This window comes from Agelaius phoeniceus, chromosome 1 (assembly GCF_051311805.1).
Source record: "Agelaius phoeniceus isolate bAgePho1 chromosome 1, bAgePho1.hap1, whole genome shotgun sequence".
Classification (NCBI taxonomy): Eukaryota; Metazoa; Chordata; class Aves; order Passeriformes; family Icteridae; genus Agelaius; species Agelaius phoeniceus.
The window spans coordinates 36070159-36090963 of NC_135265.1; the positions used below are offsets into that span (position 1 = coordinate 36070159).

The following is a 20805-nucleotide window of genomic DNA, read 5'->3' on the forward strand; positions in this document are numbered from 1 at the left end:
ACAATATTCAATAATATAAATTATAAAGCCAATGCCTGATTTCTATTTGCACGGTATCAATTAAGAAATCCAGAGAAGTTTGAGTAAATGCCAGCTGGGTTAGCAGGCTAGAACTTGCAGGGAGACCACTTGGTTGCCCAACTGGTCCAACCAAACTTCTGCCAGGCATTGCTGCTGTGACAACCCCCAAATGCAGGAGGTCTCAGGCTGTGGAATGATTTGCAGTCAAGTCACGTAGCTGTGACATCTCTTCTGGGTTTCTGTGGCTCTAATAATCCTCCACCATTGTTCCTTCTGCAGCTTCCCCTTCGCTGTGTACTTGCTTCTATTCATTCAATGTCAAGAAAAATGCTTCAAATTCTCCTCAGCAGAGATCCGTGCACTGCTCCTGTCTCAGGCTTAGCCATTCGGATGGCACCTGAGGGTGAGTTCTGGCACAGGTCTCAGTGCATCTACAGCACCAAGGACTGTCCTTGCTGGTGCCACTGGCAGCTCTAAAAGCAGGGCAGTCTCCTAAGTACCACCACAGATCACAGCTAATTCTGATGCCAAGAGCAGGACAAGTTCCCCTCCCTGGCTCCACCCTGCAGCATCTCTCACTCTGTGGGACAGAAATGCCCACAATGAGCTCAACAGGAAGATTCATATTCAGGTACATTTGGGAGTCTGAAGTCCTGCACTACCTCGTAGTCCACAAGTTCAAGGTGTACAACATCCAAGTAAAAAGCACCCAAGTAATTTTAAATAATGGATGGCTTTAACACAAAGTGCATGATAGACGTCTATCCAGACTTTAGGAAGGCAGGGAAAACAAGGCAATCCTCATTCTACCAGCAAGTGTTTCAACTACTTCAAAGGAATTGTATTTATTTTAGAAGTAGGTCCAGATCAAGTTTTAGGATAGAGCTCAGGAGCAGTTATTGTATTGTACAACTGCACATAGGTATTAAACCAGCAATCACATTATGAAAAATAACTATAGCTAGAAATTAAGAAAACAGCAAGCAGGGGACAGTCTATTGAGCTATTTTTCACTCAGGACAGTTGAACTATTTTTCACTCAGGACAGACCTTGTGCTTGATGCTTTGAACAGAGCAAGACAAGAGTCCCTGCCCAAAGGAGCACACAATCCAAGGAAACACAGAGAAGTCAAGCACAGAACGCACCAGCTGACCATGCGATAGGGCCGTACAGAAGTGCAGCGCAGCGGATGGTTTCATTGTTAGTAAGGTACCACAGCACTTAAACAGCTCAGAGTTAACAGTGACAGTCTGCAGAAGAGATACATTTTGAGAGGATTCAGAAGCAAGGGCCAGGGCTCGCCACACCTGGATCATGACTGCATTTCAGGCATGTAAGGCAGAACAGAAGGCTCAGAACTGATACTCAGATGCACACCATTTATATCTATGGTTGCTGGAGGTTGTATGAAGGTAAGATGACACACAAAGTTTATTAAAGCTGGTCATATTCAATACCATTCCTTTCACTAATGTGACTTGATAAAAGTTCAAAGAAGAAAAACAAGCAGTCATCTGCTATTTTAAGGGTTTTATTTGTTTGTTTGACCCCTTCCCCCCTCCCCCCTTTTAAAGACTTCTAGGGTCTTGAATACTCATGTTCCTTCTGGAGCAGTGCATCCCAGTTCATCATAAAAAGGTCAATGTAAGGATTAAACAAAATACTTGCTTCTGTTAAAAGTTCTCTGTTCTCTAAAAACTGTGTTTATAATTAATACACAATTGTAGGTCTCGAGCTCCTGGCTTTCATAAGCAGGAATTAAATACCCCAGTTTTATTCCTGCCTTAGACATAGCAAGATGAAGTAACTGCTTACACCACAGAAGACTGACATCTGTGTCCTCCACCACATTAACTTATATTAACTCCACTATATCAAATTCAAATTTATAAGAACAAATTGTAATTTTATGTCACTTAACTGCAGAGTGATAATTCATAAGCCAGGGAAACAGCAGATATAAATACTTTATATTTCACTTGAAGATGATGTTGGTAAATGAACTGACCGCACTGAAATACTCTTAACTCAGCTCTCCTGTAATGGTCTTCATAATCTACACTTGTACCTGTGTAAGGCCTCACAGAACAATGACAACAAAATATTTACTATCTTCAGTTGTATATGGGGCAATAGAAGTAGAGTGAATTGGGGCAGCATCCTTGCACAACAAAAAACAAGGGTCTGCATGATGGACACTGACTTAAGGCTGAGGCTCCCCCTGCCCAAATGCAGAGCTGCTCCCTCCCCTGGAGCTTGAAAGTTGCCAGGAAGGCATCTAGAGGAAAATCAGAGGGTTGGTGATGTGGTCAGTGCAATGAGAGCTCTCAAGATCAACTGAATGAGATATTAGCACTGGGAAAGAGATGAGAGTCTGAGGCAGAAGTCATCTTATAACAACTTGCAGAAAAATTCCTTCCAGAAAACTGGACATCTTCAATATAAACTAAAATACAAGTTAAATACTCAGGGAAAAAAAACCCATTACAAAACAAAACACACAAAGAAACCCTCCTGAAATGTCGATTGAGTGACAAAACTTCATATAGTATCAAATGAAAGAAAAAGCCAATAATTTCATTTAAGATGGGCAAATTTGCATTAATAATGTCCAATTCAACAGAATTTTGTAGATGAAGGTGATGGCAGTTTCATTATGACTGGTGCAGAAAAATGGGGAAAAAAAAAGAAATTTGAATAAGAACTGATACAGAGCTGAGAATGAACCCTCAACACAACCACTTCGAGGAAGTATACTGGAAAGTTAATTTTATGTTTCAGCTGCATTTAATCTATCAAGAACCAAGAGGATTAAATTTTTTCTACTGACATTAGTTCTTAAACAAAAATGATCTCACCATTTTAAGAGATGCTCTATGACAAAAGCAGTGTGACTTCAAATTCAGAGTCTTAAAAATCTTATAAACTATTTATAAACTGAAATGCAGGTAACTGGAGTGATGCTGGTTTTTTTCAAAGCTCATGTTTTTCAATAATGCTCAGATATAGCAGCAGAGGACTCAATTTATACAGCTATAGATACAAATAGAGACTGCTTGCAAAAAGTCAATGTAGCTTTTACAGAAAGGACAAATTCAAAAACAAAAAGTGGATCATCGCTCCATAACAGCTGAGGCTCTGCTGGTTACATGTTCCATATAAGGAACCAAGACAGATTCCATGTAAAACACTAAAACTTTCTAAAACTAAAATTAAACTCTCTTATCATCTAATTCTGTATGAAATGCCAATCTTGTTTGGCAGATCGCTGAACTTATCTGGACTATGCTGTAAGAGAATGTCAGTGTTGTGATCCAAAATATTCCACTGCCTATTTCTTCAGTCAGAAAAAGAATCCATCAAGGCTGCTTGATATAGTCTCAAGGCTGCTTAAAATTTTATAAACAAAGCAACTGCTATTAGAAAGAACCACAGTGAGGAAAAATATTAGATAGTGCTCAGACTTACTTTAAAATTTAAAATGTGAGCAGAATAAAAAAGAAGAATTTTAGATCCCCAGGCTGCCAGGGTACTTTGATACAAATGTTTTCCTCTGTTATGTCGAAGATCCATCCTAACAAGGGACTGGCTGCCTGTATATGAGAAGCCCACAAAAATGCAAATGTCTCCAGTCAGCATACATGTGATGAGAAGCAAAAATAAAAAAAAGATATCTTTCAATCTTTTCATTTGAGGAAGTTTCTTTTAGCACTTATTCTTGTGCCCTATTTTAGGCAAGGAATGATCTTTAAGTCACCCATGTTACTTTAAGGGTGTAATTTGAGAAACACGCAGAGAAAATTCACAGTGAACATTAAAAGAGGAAAAAATTTCCAATCTGGAAATATAATTAGAACTATTAATTAGGCACATCACTTTTGGAATAAAAAATAACAAACAAACCCAAACAAAGTAAAAAAAGCAAACAATCCATTGCTTCACCCCTCCCCAAATCCCAGCTACTGCTTTTATGGCATAAGTGACAGAGCCTTACACTTTCAAAAGCCCAGCTTTAGAGGACCACAGATATCTTACATGAAAATATGTGAATCAGTCAGTAAGTCTAATTTTCTTTTGTTTTACAAGATGCAGGATTTATTTTCGTGATAAAGCAGTTACTTCTTACTTCTAAGTGCCAAAAACTCTGAAGAGCCAGAAGCTTGAGAGCAGTAACTGTGAGCTGTAAATCATACTAGCTTTTAAAAGCTAACACCAATATACCTACTGTGACAAAACAAATAGCAATTCAATCCAGCTTAACAGCTGAAAGTTATATTTTACTTTGAGCATTATGTTTTTCTGACCATTTTTGGTATGCCAAAGCTAGTGTATTTATAGGTGCATCATAAAACTACTTTTATAGAGCATCATAGAACTACAAATGCAAGCCAAACTTTTCTGTGCTGTGACCTGCATCATTCTGAAAGTATTCACTCTCCCTACTTCTGCTGCTTTGCTAAAATGATCCACCAGCAACACCTTTTTTTCTGTGAGGGCAACCTACTGCAAGGCTCATCTGTAGTTTCCAGAGTTACTGTTTTTCAAGGAGTTGAGTTTAGAACCACAGTTCCTTACAGGAAAACAAAGTTAGATTTTTCTTACCATTTTCATCTACAGCAAGTACACTTGCTCCCTTCCCTAAAAGCTCTTGAACTACAACCGTTAGTCCATTTCGAGCAGCAACATGCAGAGGTCTGTGAAGACAAGCAAACTCATATATAAACCTTAGAACAAGTAATGAAGTAAGATAGGTAGCTTGCATCTAGTTAAATGTAATATTATACTTCTATGTTATTTACACATTATACAAATATTGTAGATATAATAACTAAGATGGGAAACTCAGCAAATGTCTTTTCTTATTGCAAAGAAACTCTAAAATACCAGTTGTATTTTTCTTTCTTCTTTCCATGGCAGCACACAGGGAGGAAGCAGCTGCTAGTAAAGATGTGCCTGCTTATGGACTTTATCATGGTAAAAAGTCAGAAACACTTGGCACCCTACTGCTGATAAATCCCCCACTCAACTGCTGTAACAGATACTGTCACATGTGAGAGTAACTGCATATCACTGCCATCACTCACTGGAGCTCTACAGCAGAATGGCAGCCCTTTGCTGCTACATGTAAATATCCATAAGAGATGCAGAAGCACTTCATCAATCTGCCTTCTAGAAACCACTATATTCCATTGTGATTAGAGATGAAAAAATATTTCACAGTATAATGCGTGCAGCAAGAAAAGCAGATTACTTTTCAAAACCTCAAACTACTAACCATAAATCAATTTTGTGTTGATTTGCTCTATAAAGGAAAGTGTAGCTTTATCTCAAATATTCTAATTAGATCTTTTTCAAATGCAACAGTTTTTCAAAATTGGTTCCCATTGGCTTCAATAAAACCTTACTATCACGCAGCAGGAAACAGAATTATCGGCTTACTTCCCTTCTGCTTTATATTGCTCTTCATTCATTCTAAGATTCCTGAAGTTGTTTGAATTAACTATAAGCTGGAAACAAATGCCTTACTTATATATCAGAAATGCAAAAGATACAAACAGGAGCAGCTGTATCTATGGTACTTATATTAAAGTATTAAAAAATGCAAGAATTACCACAGATATACTGAAAAATGTACTGTAATTAAAATAATTTTAAGGTAGATACCAACAATTTTAACGCTTATCTTGCCACAAAGAAGGACTTTGTTTAAGCTGTTCAGAAATTCAATTTAGTTGTTAAATGTTTGCTAAAGCAGTATTATTTAAACAATGGTTAAAACCTTGCAATTTATATAAACACTTTATAGAGGTACAAATGTGTACCTATTTTATCCCATGATATCTCTTGATCAAACTATTTGAGCCAAGGCATGTGGGTGGAATTACATGAGCCTGTGGTAGCATACTTTCCCACATCTGTTCCCATCTCCTTTTTGCTTTTCCTTCTCCCAAGACATCCTTGTTTAAAGCCAGAAATGAGGCAATCAATCCTTTCCTGCTTTCTGGTTATCTCATGCTGCCTGAGGTGCACCATGGTGAGCAGCAAAAGCAAAAGAAGAATTCTTACCATTTTAACTCCTTAATTCAAGCAGGTCTCAGGGAATACTTGGAAGCACTGTATGAGCTTGAATATGGCAAGATTCCAGAAGGGATGTAAGGCCAGAATAATATGTGAGTTGCTTACAAGTTCCAGTGTAAGGTGTTTTTTGGTGTTTTTTTTGGCTTTTTTTTTCCCTAAATGGTCTGTGATACCATTACTGAAGCAGTCTAATAATTCATGTGCATAACTCAGCTACACATTGTGTGCCAAGTATTCCCTGAACACAAACCCATTCTCCAAAAGGAAAAAAATGCAGAAGAGTTTAGTAGCCCATCTTGATTGGTATGACATACCACACATTTCTAAGGTTTCCTTGTGATTTAGGCTAACCAAATAGGTTTAATTCTATTTGAGAGACCTTCTTCAGGAAGGTTTAAGAAGAGTGTATTCTCCATGACATTTAATAGACAATAACGTTTCATCCTTGAAACATGAAACAGAAAGCATGCTGAAGAATAAAAGCACACTTCAGGCAGTTATTTTTTTTAAAGTAGCTATCTTTGAAGACCAAGTCTTAGTTTGCCTCAAGCTGTTAAATGAAGTGATTTTTAATTGAAAAATTGGATAATTTTTAAAATAGAAAAACCTCAGTTTACAGGTAATCTCAGTGGATATCAGTAACTCCACACATGAATCGCAAGTTTTATTTATCATCCTATTCACCCACAAGAAAAAAAAACCATCCAGAGCTGTAAGTATGAGCAAAACACCCTTTCAATTCCAAATTGGTTCAACTCTTGGTACCTATTAACAGTTTAAATTCAATGAGTTTGAAAAAAAATCTGAAAAATATTCCTCTTTATGAGCAAGATGCACACCAAGAACTCATCTTTCAGACACGCTCCCTGCTGATACGTACGTTTGCAAGGCTGCGTTGGTGGCGTTGATGAGGTTTCTATCTGTAATCTTCTCCAGGATTAACAAGGCACTAGTTTCATGACCCTTAACACAGAACAGACATCTGTCACATAACAAATATTCTTCACAAATTGCTTTGAGTGTTTTCTCAAAGTAACAATACTTTCAAAGAGTGCTCGATAACACAAAGCTCAGCACTGCTAAGTCAGACTGTGCACACACCTTGCTGCAAGCCAAATGGAGTGCTGTGTTCTTAGAATTGTCTTGCAAAGTCAGATCAGCCTTAGCACTGCTAACCAGCACCTCTGGGGAAATAAAGACTTTTATTAACTAAAAGCATACTCCTTAAAATCCAAACAGCAAAATGAAAACAGAATTTTGGCAAAATACATTCACAAGAACATGAACTGTAAGGCTACTTCACCCACAGTAAGATTAACAGAGCTAAGAGCAGAAATACATAAAGCTTTCTCTTTACCAACTGTATTCGTCTGTCCATTTTCTGCAGCCATCATTAAAGGTGTTTTCCCAGAAGAATCTACAGCATTTACTTGAGCACTGTGACCAAGCAGAAGCTGTAGACACTCAACGTGATCTGTAAAAGCTGCTGCATGCAGAGGTGTTCTACAACAGATCAAAAGACAATATGGCCATGTTCAGCCATGCTTTCTACTGTATTCAAAGGGGCATCCCTGCCTGTGATCCTACAAATAAAAAAGACTCTGCAGTCTCTCCCACTGATCCTTTGCAATCAGTATTGCTGGAGTTGTGACTGCTGCCTTTATAAAGTTCCTTTATAGGTTCAACTAATGCCACCCACGCAGTTTATAATAGAGATACAATTTGATTCAGAAAAAATAAAAGATGCATAAAGCTCTATCCACAAAATGAAAAAATTTAAAATGTGCTCTAAGTTGCCTGTAAAATAAAAAGTAGATTCAAGTTTACTGAATCAGAACAGAATTTTAAAAATCTAATATTTATTTCTAGCACGGAATAAAACAAAAACCTTTAAAGAATAAAATGGGGGGAATGAGGAATTAATGTTAAGTAGCAAATACAAACCACCCCAAATGACTGAAGAATTTAGCACAGCCACTGTATGACATTACAGACATTCCCTTTGCATTTGCACTCTTACCTTCCTTTTGAATCTGTTGAATTTACAATACCACCACCTAGTGTATCAATTAACATTTCTGCAGCACCTTCATTGTCATTTATCCTAAAATGAATTAAACAGACTGTTATTTACAGAATGATAAATCTTTTGTTAAATACAGCAATGAAATTTATGAAGAATAATTTTGTACTTCCTTACACAGCACAATGCAAGGGACTGAAAGAATTTCCTTCCATTTTCTGAAAAACTTCCTGTTCCAGGAGCAGCTCTACACAACTGTCGTGACCTAAAACAAATGTAAGAGTTAGGTATTGAAAAGAAGGGAAAACTATGGCTTACAATGAAAAATATGTTCTTAAATTAGATTAAGCAGTATTGTATTTGAAAATTTCAAAGAAAGACTGGTTATACTCAACAGGGCTGAATATTCAACATTTAGGAACCAATACATTCTTAGAATCCTGAAAATCAAACTGATATATAATACTGTAAACTTTATGAAATTTACAAGGTACCTCACACTGTCTGAAGAACATGCAGAACACCTAATTGAATTCTTTACACCTCTGCATTGCAAACTCTTCTGTACATTCATCGCTTTGTCTCCATGAAAACAACTCCACCATTTGAGGTTTATTTTTGTTCTACATTTAGTTGAAATTATCACCCAGCTGCATCAGCTCAGTAGTTATTCACTTAATAATAATTGGTGAAATGAAGGTTTAATCTCTTCTCGATTTTTCTCTATCATGTCATTCAGAGATGAAATAAAAAACACCCTCTACAATGTTCTAAATGAACACACAGAACAAAATCTTTAGCAAAGGAGCTGAATGATTTTCCTACATTTTAAGGTCTCTCTCACTCTCAAATCCATGAAAAGTCTCAGTGAAGAAAAAAAAATTCTTATTGAATCACTTTTATATGATTCTTATGCCTACCATATTTGATATGAAGCAAGTTTAATATAGATTTAATCTGAAACCATTCCTCCTTATAAAAGTTATTTTTTGGGATGTGTGCGACACATTGCTATTCAAAGGTATTATGCTGAATTTCTTTAAAGACTTCTTGAGACATAAAACTAAACTAAGATAGTATATGACAAAAATGTAGGACAAAAGTAAACATCTCTTATGTATTAGTTGTTAATACATTCCTCTAAAAGATAGATGTCTGTCATTTTCTCTCATTCAGTGAAAGGCACTGAAAGAGGATGTTGCTTTTGTATGAATATAAAGTTACTAATACTTCTACCCCAAAACCAAAACCTAAATGTAGAGGCGCATTTCGAAGCGTTTACCATTGTAGCAGGCCCAGTGCAGCGATGTGTAGCCGTGGTTGTCTGCCATGGCCGGGGCTGCATCCCCGCTGGCAGCGGCCTGCAGCAGAGCCCCCAGCACGCCGATGTGGCCGCACGCCGCTGACAGGTGGATGGGGGTGCGGCCCCGACAGTCCCGCAGCAAGGACTTAGCACCGTGTTGGAGCAATGCTTCCACACATTCCTCATGCCCAGTAACTGCCTGGGAGAGAGACACAGCAAAGGGCAGTTTGAAAATACTCCTGTACGTAAGCTGAGGTGCAGAACCCAAGCAAGCAAACCTCAGGCAAATTCTGGCATTTTTAAGGCGTAACAAAATAAGCAAAATAAGTTGCTATTTTTATTCCTAAAACCAGACATTCTGTTAGGAAAATAGCAATATTTTATAATACTCATGTCAGAATATTTTCTTGGAAGAACACTGAATGAACTACTAATCTCTTGGGCTCATTCAATTGTCTTATCTGGCAGACACTATAAACAAAATATTTGGCATGAGGCGCATATCATGCTTTTCTTCCTCCTATTAACACTACCTTCCCCCCAGCAAAAAACTCTACTCTAGGACCTCTCCAGTCAACACTTTACAGCAAGATTAGGAGGTTGTAGAAGTCAAAAGGAATTCTGAGGGTAGGTAGCAAACAGGCCGAATGCATCTTTTGAATGCAACTAAAAATACAATTAAAAATTAAAATCGCAAGATGAGAATAATGAGACATTAATTAACACTACATATGAAGTCTTTATCTGAAATTAGCATGTAGAAAACTGAAAATGAAAAAAAGGGAATATTCTCTTACCCCTCTGTGTAATGCTGTCCTTCCCCACTTATCTTTGGCATCTACATTTGCTCCTTTGTTAAGGAGTGAATAAACACAGTCGGTGTGCCCATTGAGAACTGACAACATCAGAGGAGTCCTAAGCAGAGACAGAAATAAAGTGGAAATTTACACTTGGAAATTTAACAGACTAGCACTCAGCTCAAGCACAACAACTGCTATCCTTCCACTCAACACTGTTAAGATTTACATCATCAATGACCTTCCACTCATTTGCTTTTTAGATTTGAGAAAATAAAGTAACATGCCCCAGTTCAGAAGTCCTGATTAAGTAACTAGAATCCATTTTCTCAGAATCTGGGCATAAGACACATTTTAGTTTCCTCCCAGCTGAACATTTTTCACTCTCAACTTCATGTTTATTGCAATAATTTCCTTTTAAAATAAGTTAAAAATAATTACTGTAAAGTATTTGGTTTTTTCTTTTACAAAATGCAATAACTTGTGAAGAACAGAATGTCCATAATTTAAACTCACTGTCCATTTCCATCTTGAATGTCCACTGCATTCTGTGGCTCTGCATTTCCTATCAATAGCCGCAAACATTCTGAATGACCATTTGTAGCTGTAAAACATTATAAAAATATGGGGTTTACATTGATTGCCTTTGAGTATAGAGCTCAAACAGAATGGCAACCTATCTGCTCAGACTAAAGCCCATTAGCTTGAAAACCCACTGTACAATTTTACCATTGTTATAACTTAAATTAAAATACGAATACTAGAAAATTGTTAGAAACAACTGATTCCAACTATCAGCTGCCAACAGATTTTATGTATATATTAATGAGGTTGCATATATTAAAAGTAATTGGAATATATGCTTATACAACACACATAAGAAGTAACATTAAAGTATCGGAATAAGCATAATTTTTGCTTGTTTTAAGGCACTGGGAAACACATACCTAGCAAATCATAGTCAGATTTTGTTAGCAAGTGTAGCGTGCACATAGTTATAAAATAATGGAAATCACATTTAGAAAGGGGAAGGAAATGTAATGCATAGATGTAATAAACCAAGCAGTTAAAAAAAAAGGAAAATGAACAAACAGAAAATTGAGAAATCTCATTTAAATGCAACTCATGAAAGATAAAATGATTGCTTCTTGGAAGGGAAATTATTTCTGACCTACAGCTGCAGTATTCAGCTCACACAAGCACAGCAACAATTCATGTTTCTGTAGCTGACAGACATGCTAACACAAGTTAGGAAAGCTCAATCAAATAGAAGAATGCAGCTTGTGCTCATGGACAACAAATCAAGTGGTTAGAATGATGATGTTTTGTACATAATGCTCTTTTTAACTGCAACACTTCTGTAATACCATTACTATAAATGTCAAATTTAATAAGTCTATTTTTAATGCAAGGGGAAAAAAAAAGACTCTCTTGTGGATTCTAGACTCAGAGAAAGGCAGGCCTAGAGATGTTTTCTAGGAAAGTCAGCAAGAAAACACTGCATGGGATTGCTGTTATTTTGAAAATGCTCAGGAGTCATTTAAATCCTTGGAAAAAAATCAAAGTAAGTTTTCATGTCTCTTCTCAAACTGCCAAAATTCTCCAAGACTCCAGTCATTTTTAGAAGCATTTTACTGCCAAGACAGGCAACGCAATTTGCCTTTCTAAATTTGGGCCTGCAGTTTGGGCTGTGTGAAAGATGAGGAGAGAAGCAGGGACATGGCTTGCACCTGTCAACACAGCCACTTGAATGGACAAGGACAATGCACCCTTCCAGAGGGAAGTGTGGAAAGGCACTCTTGGACTCCACTTTTTGGATTTGGATTAATATTCGATTAATCCCAGTTCCTGCCTGCAACTGTCTTGCTACGTGTTTCTCAGCACAGCATTTACCTTGAAAGTCATCCTCTGTTCCTAAATACTATTTCTTAGAACATTAATGACAGAGACTTCTAAACAGATTATACACTTCAAAATCCAAAATTTTAGAGGTTAGTAGCTAGCACATACCTGCAGCATGAATTGGGGTCCTCTTTACAACATAATCTTTCACCAAGATTGATGCTCCCTGATTAATGAGCACATCTACACATTCCACGTGTCCCTTAAAGGCAGCAAGATCCAGTGGTGTCCTCCCATTGTTATTCCTCACATCAAGGTCCAGCAGTGACTGTACCAGCACTTCCAGAGCTTGATGGTGGCCATGATAGGCCTACAAGAATAAGAAAATTCTTCAATTTTCCCATCCTTAACATTTTTCCCTTTCTTGCCAGAACTACATAAATGAAACTGTAAAGAGACTATCCTTACTTTAGCATGCAGAAGAGCAACTGATGCAGCACATAAGTACAACAGTTACAACTAATTTTAAAACCCCACAATTTCAGCAAGAAGATTGGTGTTTTTTTCCTATTTTATCCCTTCAGTCAGCAACTGCAACTACTCCCAGAAAATCATCTGTCTTCAATCAGCATAAAAACCAGAATTTTGACTACTGCACAATGTTTCATTGCTTTATGTTGTAGTTACATCATCCTCAGATTATGTCAAGTGAGGAACATAAGCAAACTTAAGTATTTCTTTTAGCTTTTTACATAAAGTATTTTTTAAAAAGCACCTGTAATAAGAATGCAGTACAAATAGCTTTCATTTACCACTATCAAAGATTATTTTTTACTTTGTAGATATATATATCTATTTACGTACTGCATGAGACTCTATTTTCAGAAAGTATTCAGTGTTTTTTCAATTGCTTTAAATTCAGTGAAAAGATCAAAGCTACACATCAAGCTGGTTACTCTGTATTTGGAATATTTTTCTATATTTTTTTATATATATTTTTTAATTTCATCACTGTCCTACACTACTCCTTGTGTAAATCTTTCCTTAAGTATTGAGGACAAACATTTCTCATACTAAACAATTAAGAGAGTAAAACAATGTAATTATTAAAAAAGTCATAATTACTTATAGAACAAGTCTTATAAAAGTTTCATTAGCACAGCTTTTAATTAGAAGATTCCACATGAAAGCTGTTCCATGAAGCAAATTTCAAGTGAAATGCAAAAATCATCCTGTATACCTCATTCAGGAATATTAGTAAATATGTTTGCATTTTGTTTATTAACTTATCTTGAAAAAATCCAGAATGAATAAACCTGTGCAGCAACTGTGTCTGCTACCAGATGAGCTGTCATCACTAAAGAACTGAGAACTTACAGCTAAATGCAGTGGACTTATAGGTGCTCTGTTGTCTGAGTCATTCAGCATGTCAGTACCTGATGTTTCCATCAGCTTAGAGAGAAAAAGTCAGAGTGAATGCAAAACCCCCTCACTTTTGAAAACACTCAGCAATAATTGCTACAGTTTCCCATATACACGGATTGAAAAACAAAGGAGAAAAAGTAGGAAGAATAGTATAGAATTACAGATGTCCTGATCTTCAACATTTTAGAGTCTGAATCAACTACATCTCCCTCATATTCATATTCCAACCCCAGTAGTTTAATTTTGCATAATAATGCAATAATTCAATAAGAAACGAAATTGAAATTAGTATTTTTTCTGAAGTAGCAATATGAACAATGAATACAAAGGGAAGACAAGGACAGGTGACAACAGCAGCAGGAAAAAAAACCCCAAACATCAGCCAAGTAAGCATTCTGATTAGGTGAAAGTCAGCAGAATACAATATGAAATGCCAGACAGCAGGATGGATTTCTCAGAACAGGAAAACAATTCTCAGAGAGAAAAAATGGACTCAAAAAAAAGCAAAAGCATTAGAGCATTAAAATATCTATGTATATACATTTCTATTTGTGACTTCGAGATGTGTTCTGAAGTTTTACTTCTGGGTCTTCTTCAAGAGTATATTTAATTAGGTACATTAGTAGAATTAAAACATTCAAAGTATTTTGGCTTAAAAACAATTTCCCATTTTAAAATTGTAAAATCCAATTTAATCTAAACTGTAGTTGAAATGGAATAATACATTCATGCATTGAAGAAACGGCTGAATAAGTCTAAAAAATAAGCAGTATTATTAAAACTACATGTTCCCTTTTGCTCTATAGCAGTACTTAAAAAGTGAGAAATAATAGACTTACAACATCTAGAGGCGTTTCACTTGCAATCTGTAATTAAAAACATCCAAAATTCATGTTTGAATACATTTAAATATAAAAGAGCAATTTTAATAAAAATACTGAAGTTGTAAAAGACAGCATATCAAATAACACACAAATTTTTGCAAAGGGAGCAATAAAAAACTAACTACGGCTTTATTATCTGAAATTCTTTTCTGTGGCCACTAGTTACTGTAACTGCATGAACTATTTTATAAGGCATCCTTTCTTTACAGGTTTTCCCCACCTTTTAATTTGCTCCTTTCAAATGACATTCATGAAATTTCTTAAAAGTTCTCAGTGGGATAGTTCTCACCACCACTTTGCTGGTGGTTTATTTCAGCCACAGCAAAAAAAAAAAAATAGTAGTGTATTTTAAATTAAGACACAAAAAACACCTAATATCCCACATCTTCAACCAGTTCTCTTGTCATCTGAGAATTTTTCATCTTTTTAAGCCAGTATCTAGCATCCTAGCTCCTCACCTTGCTTTTATTTTAGGAATACCAAATGCTTAAATTTATCTGCACCGAGGCTGAGAATTATAATTTTATTTCATAATTATTTTTAATAATTATAAAATTCTAAAAAAATACTGAAAATCCAGTATTGACCCAGCTGACAGCCAAGGTGGAGGAATCCCCTGGCCTCTGCAGCACACCCTGTGAGAGCAGCAGTGACACCTTTCACCCAGGATATGTTCTCTTACCAATTCAAGACACAAGCGATGACCATAGGCAGCTGAGTAATGAACTGCATTGTATCCTTGCTTGTCTCGGATCCCAGGGTTGGCATCATTTCTTAGCAAGTATTCCAGGCACCTATTCAAATTGACATATGCAACCATGTATCTAAATGCTGAATTTCAACTTAATGCTAAGTGATAAATTGTTCCAATTCAACTGGAAAATAGAATACAGCACACAGGGACACTGATTTAATGTACAATATTGGCTAGGACTAGAGAAAGCTACCTCATTACATCAAACATAAAGGTCAATAACAAAGCTTCAAAATTTGAAATAATCCTTCTCTGCAGACATCCTGCATCTTCTGAGTTATCTGACTTGGTTAAAACTAGTATTTCATGGCTATTTTCCTCCAGCTAACACAACTGCAGTTACCTTTGCTAATATCAATGATTACTATTTTGTATGCTTTTCTGCATTAATTCCTTCTTCTCTGTATGCTATATGCAAAGAAGAGAAGCAGATCTCCATGGTAGCATACAAGAATAACACACACACACATATGCACTACCAGACACAACTTTTAAAATTTGTTTATACAGTAAATACTCAGTTGTTGTCATATATATATCTCACCATTCCTTACTTTCACTAGACAAATTTATAGGGCAGAATATGATCAGCCCAGTTTCATCCACACTCAGTCGGGAGGATGGGAAATGGGGGATTCAAGTCAGCTCACCCTCTCCCTAGTTTTCTGTTTTTAAGAGACTCCATGTGTGCACATAATGATTGCAAGCAATAACCCTGCTATTTCATACTTTTATGATGACTGTAATTCTAGCAATATTTTCCAAAGTCATTATTATGACCTTGAACTTGCTGGTGAAGCTATTTGTTATTCTGAAGTGTACATCAGGTCATCATCCCTTCTTTTCTCTGGGATCACTTAATATTTCCTTATCAGAGGTGCATTCTCACTTCCATAATTTTTTGCCCAGCATAAACAAGGACTTGGTATGTAGTGAGAAAGGTAAAATTTCTTGAGTTTTAAAGAATAACACATGTAACATAAGATGCAAGTAACTTTAAAACTAGTTCAGTATAGCTAATAAAAAGCTACTTGTAAAGCATATCTATGTTTTGAACCAATCAATTCAGGTTTTATTTGCCCAGTAAATAAATGCCTAGACTTCATTAATGACAACTGTGCTTGCATGTTTTTGTTTGAATTAAAATGAGATGAGATTTATGAAAACCCAAAGACAAATCAGTTTGTCTCATTAAGTAAGAATTACAGTTCTTACATTTCATTTTTCCAATCATCTAACTTTCTTTTTGATTTGCATCAGTAATTTTGTGTTACCATTCATGGGTGATTAACAAATGTTACATGTCACTGGCTTTGGCTACCTAAATTTCTACAATACACTAAATACACTGCATGGAGCCAAGTTTGCTACAAATCCTCAAGTACCCAATCTTTCCAGTGCAAACCAGATAATTATTTTCGATGTTTTTTTGCATCCAAGAGAGAGATTACTCCTGCATCTTTTACACAATTAACTGTCCTCAACAGGTCTCTTAAAAAGGATATTAATCAAACTTTCTGAAAGCCCAGGTAAATTAAATTTCTTTCTCATATATTTATTCTTTATTTATTTTATTTATTTTCCATTAGAAAAGTATAAATAGAAGCAATATTCTTTTTCTCCTCTAAAGAGAAAATTATGAAATCATGCTTTTCTCTCTAGTCTTGGTAAAATGGGGCTTAATGGTGTTTATTCCAGATCAAAAGCATTTGTTAAAGATACAAAGAAATACTTTCAAACAGGAATAAACCGGAAAATAATTTTCAACAAAAACATCCCTGTCTCTACAATCTGTCTTTAAAGATGTCTGAACAAAGACCATAAAACTGCATAAATATTTTTGGAATTTTATGTAGATGGTTTCCTGACATGTTTTTCCCAGGCTTTATATTCTGACTCCAGTAATCATTTTTAACTTCATTCCTGTTCTGAATGAGCTGAGCAGTATTGGTTTTCCAGCTGTTATTACTCATCTTGGGGCATCAATATAAAAAGCTTCCCCTCAGGCCATTCTGCTTTGCAGCCTGTCTTCCAGAGACCCAAATGTTAATGAGAAGGGCAGCAGCCCATGGGCTCCAGAGATGATGCTTTGAGTTACCTCCCAAAACTCTGCAGCATTGTCATCATCACTCCTGCTCGTGCCTTTTGTAAGACAGATGGCAAAACGATGTCATCTGAAGAACCATTATAGTCTGGAGGTTTTCAGACCAACTGTGAAGCTAAAATTAATCCTAGCTCAACTTGTAAGAGGGCAATTAAAGTAAAATTATCTCAGCAAGCTCCAGCAGGAATTGATATTATTTCTAAAGAGCAGCAGACAATTTAATTTTGAAATCTGGCTTAACATAAAAAAGGCACGTTGTTCAAATATAAGTTAAATGGCCATAAAAGTACTCTTTATTTAGCCTTCAAAACCCAATCTAAGTTATACACCACCTCATTCTTATTGCTATCTCACCCTTTAAAAGGTGCTATATTAAAAAAAAGGTGATTTGGCACGAAGCAGCACTTCTCCAGGGAAGGTGTCACTGTGTGCATGTGGAATGTGCTGCTGCACACCACGACCTGCATATGTGAGTGTGTGCACAAGAAGTGATGCTCTTCTTGTCTCCTCAATATATCCCATGTCTGCAGCTTAAGTCATCATCACTTTGGTGCTACCTATATACACTTTGTATATAAGCATTTAAGTCATTAATATATATGTCAAATATAACCATTGGAAAATAAACACATGCAAGAGATCATGGATTTATGAAAGATTCTGGATGCATTTCATTAATACAAGTGTAAATACATAATAAAAAATTACACTATCGACAGATAGTCATGTTTGGCATTACAGCTGTGATTTACTCAAACATCAAATAGACAAAGCATCTTATATTGAAATATCAAGTTAATATCCATCCTTCATCAGAATTTGATTTTAAGGGAAAATTACTGCTCACAACCAACTTAATAACCCCCACAAAGCATATTTATTCAACCACTACACAGCAGATAGGATTAAGAACTCTATTCCCAATTAATTCCTGATTTAGGACATTTGCATTATAGGACATAAAATTCTTACAATTCATTTTCCTGCTGTTCATTTTTTTCCTCTGAAATATCTGTTACATCAAGTCTTTTATATACAATGCACAGACCTCTGTCAAGTTTGATCTTTAAAAATACAAGAAATGCATTTGGCAAATCTGAAGGCAGAACACACACGAAATTCACAGCTCAGATGTTCCTAATGAGAAAGGCTTTAGTACAAAGCATGCCACTTACTTCCCATCTGTGTCTGATGCAGCTGCATAGTGCAGAGGTGTACAACCCCTCTCATCAAGGTCATTCACACTAGCTCCAGATCCCACAAGGGCAAACAGGCACTGATAATTACAATTGGCAGCAGCATAATGGAGTGGAGTTCTTTAGTACACATTTAAATAAAAAGTACAATGGTAAATAACAGCAAAATAATATTATAGAGACAGAAAAAGCAAAATAAAGTGAAACTTAAATCCTCCTTACATATGTAAGTAAGTATTTGTGGTGAAGAATACATCATCATAGTACTAAAGAGTAGGGCCACTTTCTAGGGACCACTTAACAATGCTGAACTATATATAGTGGATTTATTTGCCAGCCAAAATATGCACAAACTTCATATTAAATGAAGCTTTATTTGAATTTTCTTGTGTAAACTTAGAGAGGGAAATCCAGTTTACATTAGAAATACTATTTTCTGTTAAGTAATTTTAAGCCACATGGAAAAATATGGACAAATCAAAAACTGCACAACAACTAAATATAGCACAAATAAAATACAACAATTGCACAAACAGACATTTTTAATAAAAAAGCACAATTTTGCCTAAGAGAGGAAAATGTTACTATTTATTTTTATCTATATTGACGTAGCAGAGGCACTGTTAAATATACCTTGTCTTCTTGTATCAAAACCATGAAATATTAGTACTGATGTATAATCTCAGGGAAACCTTATCCCAACTTCAAATACATAAACAATTCTCTAAATATGCCAGTTTAACTAAAATTTTAAAAAGACCAATATGACTCAGAATTTCGTTTTCTATTTTTAAACAGACTGCAGCTATAAATATCTTGATTTGGAGGAGACAGCCTCTTTCCTCTCCCTTAAAATGTCTTTTTCCCATTTCTTCCCATTTTAAACTAATATTTTCCATCTCCTGAAAAAATTCCTCTATATAAGATGAACGTTAAACCAAAATCCAACCCAAAAGGAAACCCCAACTTTCGATGACAAAAGTTGTGACAGATAGTTGTTCCTTTCTCAGGAAATAATGGAAGAGGAATTTAAAGCAAAATACAAGTTTGGCTCCATAACATTTTCTTTAAGTCCTACTCCTGCTCTTCACATCCCAGAAAATCATAATTTCCATGATGTGACATGAGATTTTACATGAGGACAGATCCTGTCATCTTAACTTAAATAATCATATACTAAAAATAGAAATTAATGTCATTCCAAAGAGTTCAGAGCTCAAACGGGGAAGCAGAAAGGGATCGATATGGTGAAATGAAAAAGGTGAAGCAGTTATAATAAAATACTGGGCATATTAATAAAAGAGCTTAGAAATAGCCACAGATGTATAGATATGACTAATACAGTATTTGGAAAACATTAGTAATGTCCTTGGATGAGAGCAATTTAAACATATTAGATCCATGTAATAAGGAAAGAAGGTTCACAGAAATTACAGTTGAATGTGAAATTCAGCTTTAAAAACAAGACTAAACACCTACCTAACAAAAGAGGACTACAAAATATGTTTGTGACTTTTGAGAACATATGCTGAAACATAGTTTATTAGAGACATCATATCACAAAAAAGCACATTTAAACTGGAACCCAGACTTAGCCACATATCAATAAGCTGCTACTGCAATACTTTTAACAGCCCTTTCCAATATACAAATCTAGAATGTCTTACCTTCCAAATCTGTCCTTTTTGTTGAAGTCTGCACCAGTATTTAGAAGAAGATTTAGGCACTCCAAATTCCTATTAAATTAATACACTATTACTTGTGATTGCAAATTTTAGTTCATTAATATTGGCCTCTACAAATATCAGAACTACTACACATGAACATCTCATATGTTAGGTTAATGGAACTGAACTATAATGTGGAATTTTTGATAAATACATTTCTGTATGTAAAATACATTCCATAATTTATGGATCAAACCAATAAAGAATATAAATTATTTCAAAACCACATATATAAATTTAATTGATACCAATTGGCATGCATAAAGCACATAAACATGAACCTAATTCAATAAATAATTCAATTCTTATAAACAAATAAATAATAACACCTGTATGTCACATGCTTTTCCCACAAGGAGTCCAGCACAGAGGCAAGATTTTACTGCCTATTTTTTAAGGCCAAATGTAAGTTGAAACATACATATTTTGCTTTTTAGTATAATCAATTTTCAATAAAAGTATGATCATTATAAGAGATATACTATATTGTTTATTGTTTAAACACTATTTTTGGTAACTTTCCTAAACTGAAGATGAGTGAGGGAATGTGTCACAAATTATTTGGTTTTTATATGAAGAGATAGCATTTTAACTTCTATCACTTGCAACAAGGATGTATCTAGGAAGTACTTTTGACTTAGAATGATTAC

At 35.5% G+C, this 20805-nt stretch overlaps 1 protein-coding gene across 7 annotated transcripts in view; it reads right to left on the reverse strand.

Moving 5' to 3' along the window:
• ANKRD28 (ankyrin repeat domain 28) overlaps positions 1-20805 on the reverse strand; it is a 119993-nt gene that overhangs the window by 2264 nt on the left and 96924 nt on the right. For 4 of the 7 annotated variants that reach the window (XM_077176385.1, XM_077176380.1, XM_054641225.2 and 1 more), the window contains 15 exons: positions 20096-20164; positions 18408-18548; positions 15057-15168; positions 14330-14356; positions 13443-13517; positions 12234-12435; positions 10740-10827; positions 10224-10341; positions 9406-9625; positions 8301-8388; positions 8121-8204; positions 7458-7603; positions 7202-7284; positions 6981-7063; positions 4625-4716 (listed from right to left, as the gene is read on the reverse strand). In XM_077176385.1, the coding sequence (XP_077032500.1) occupies positions 4625-4716; positions 6981-7063; positions 7202-7284; positions 7458-7603; positions 8121-8204; positions 8301-8388; positions 9406-9625; positions 10224-10341; positions 10740-10827; positions 12234-12435; positions 13443-13517; positions 14330-14356; positions 15057-15168; positions 18408-18548; positions 20096-20164 (1628 nt within the window). Of the gene's footprint in view, positions 1-1071; positions 1273-3490; positions 3616-4624; positions 4717-6980; positions 7064-7201; positions 7285-7457; positions 7604-8120; positions 8205-8300; positions 8389-9405; positions 9626-10223; positions 10342-10739; positions 10828-12233; positions 12436-13442; positions 13518-14329; positions 14357-15056; positions 15169-18407; positions 18549-20095; positions 20165-20805 lie in introns of all 7 variants that reach the window. The other 3 variants (XR_013181702.1, XR_013181704.1, XM_077176383.1) reach the window with 3 other exon arrangements.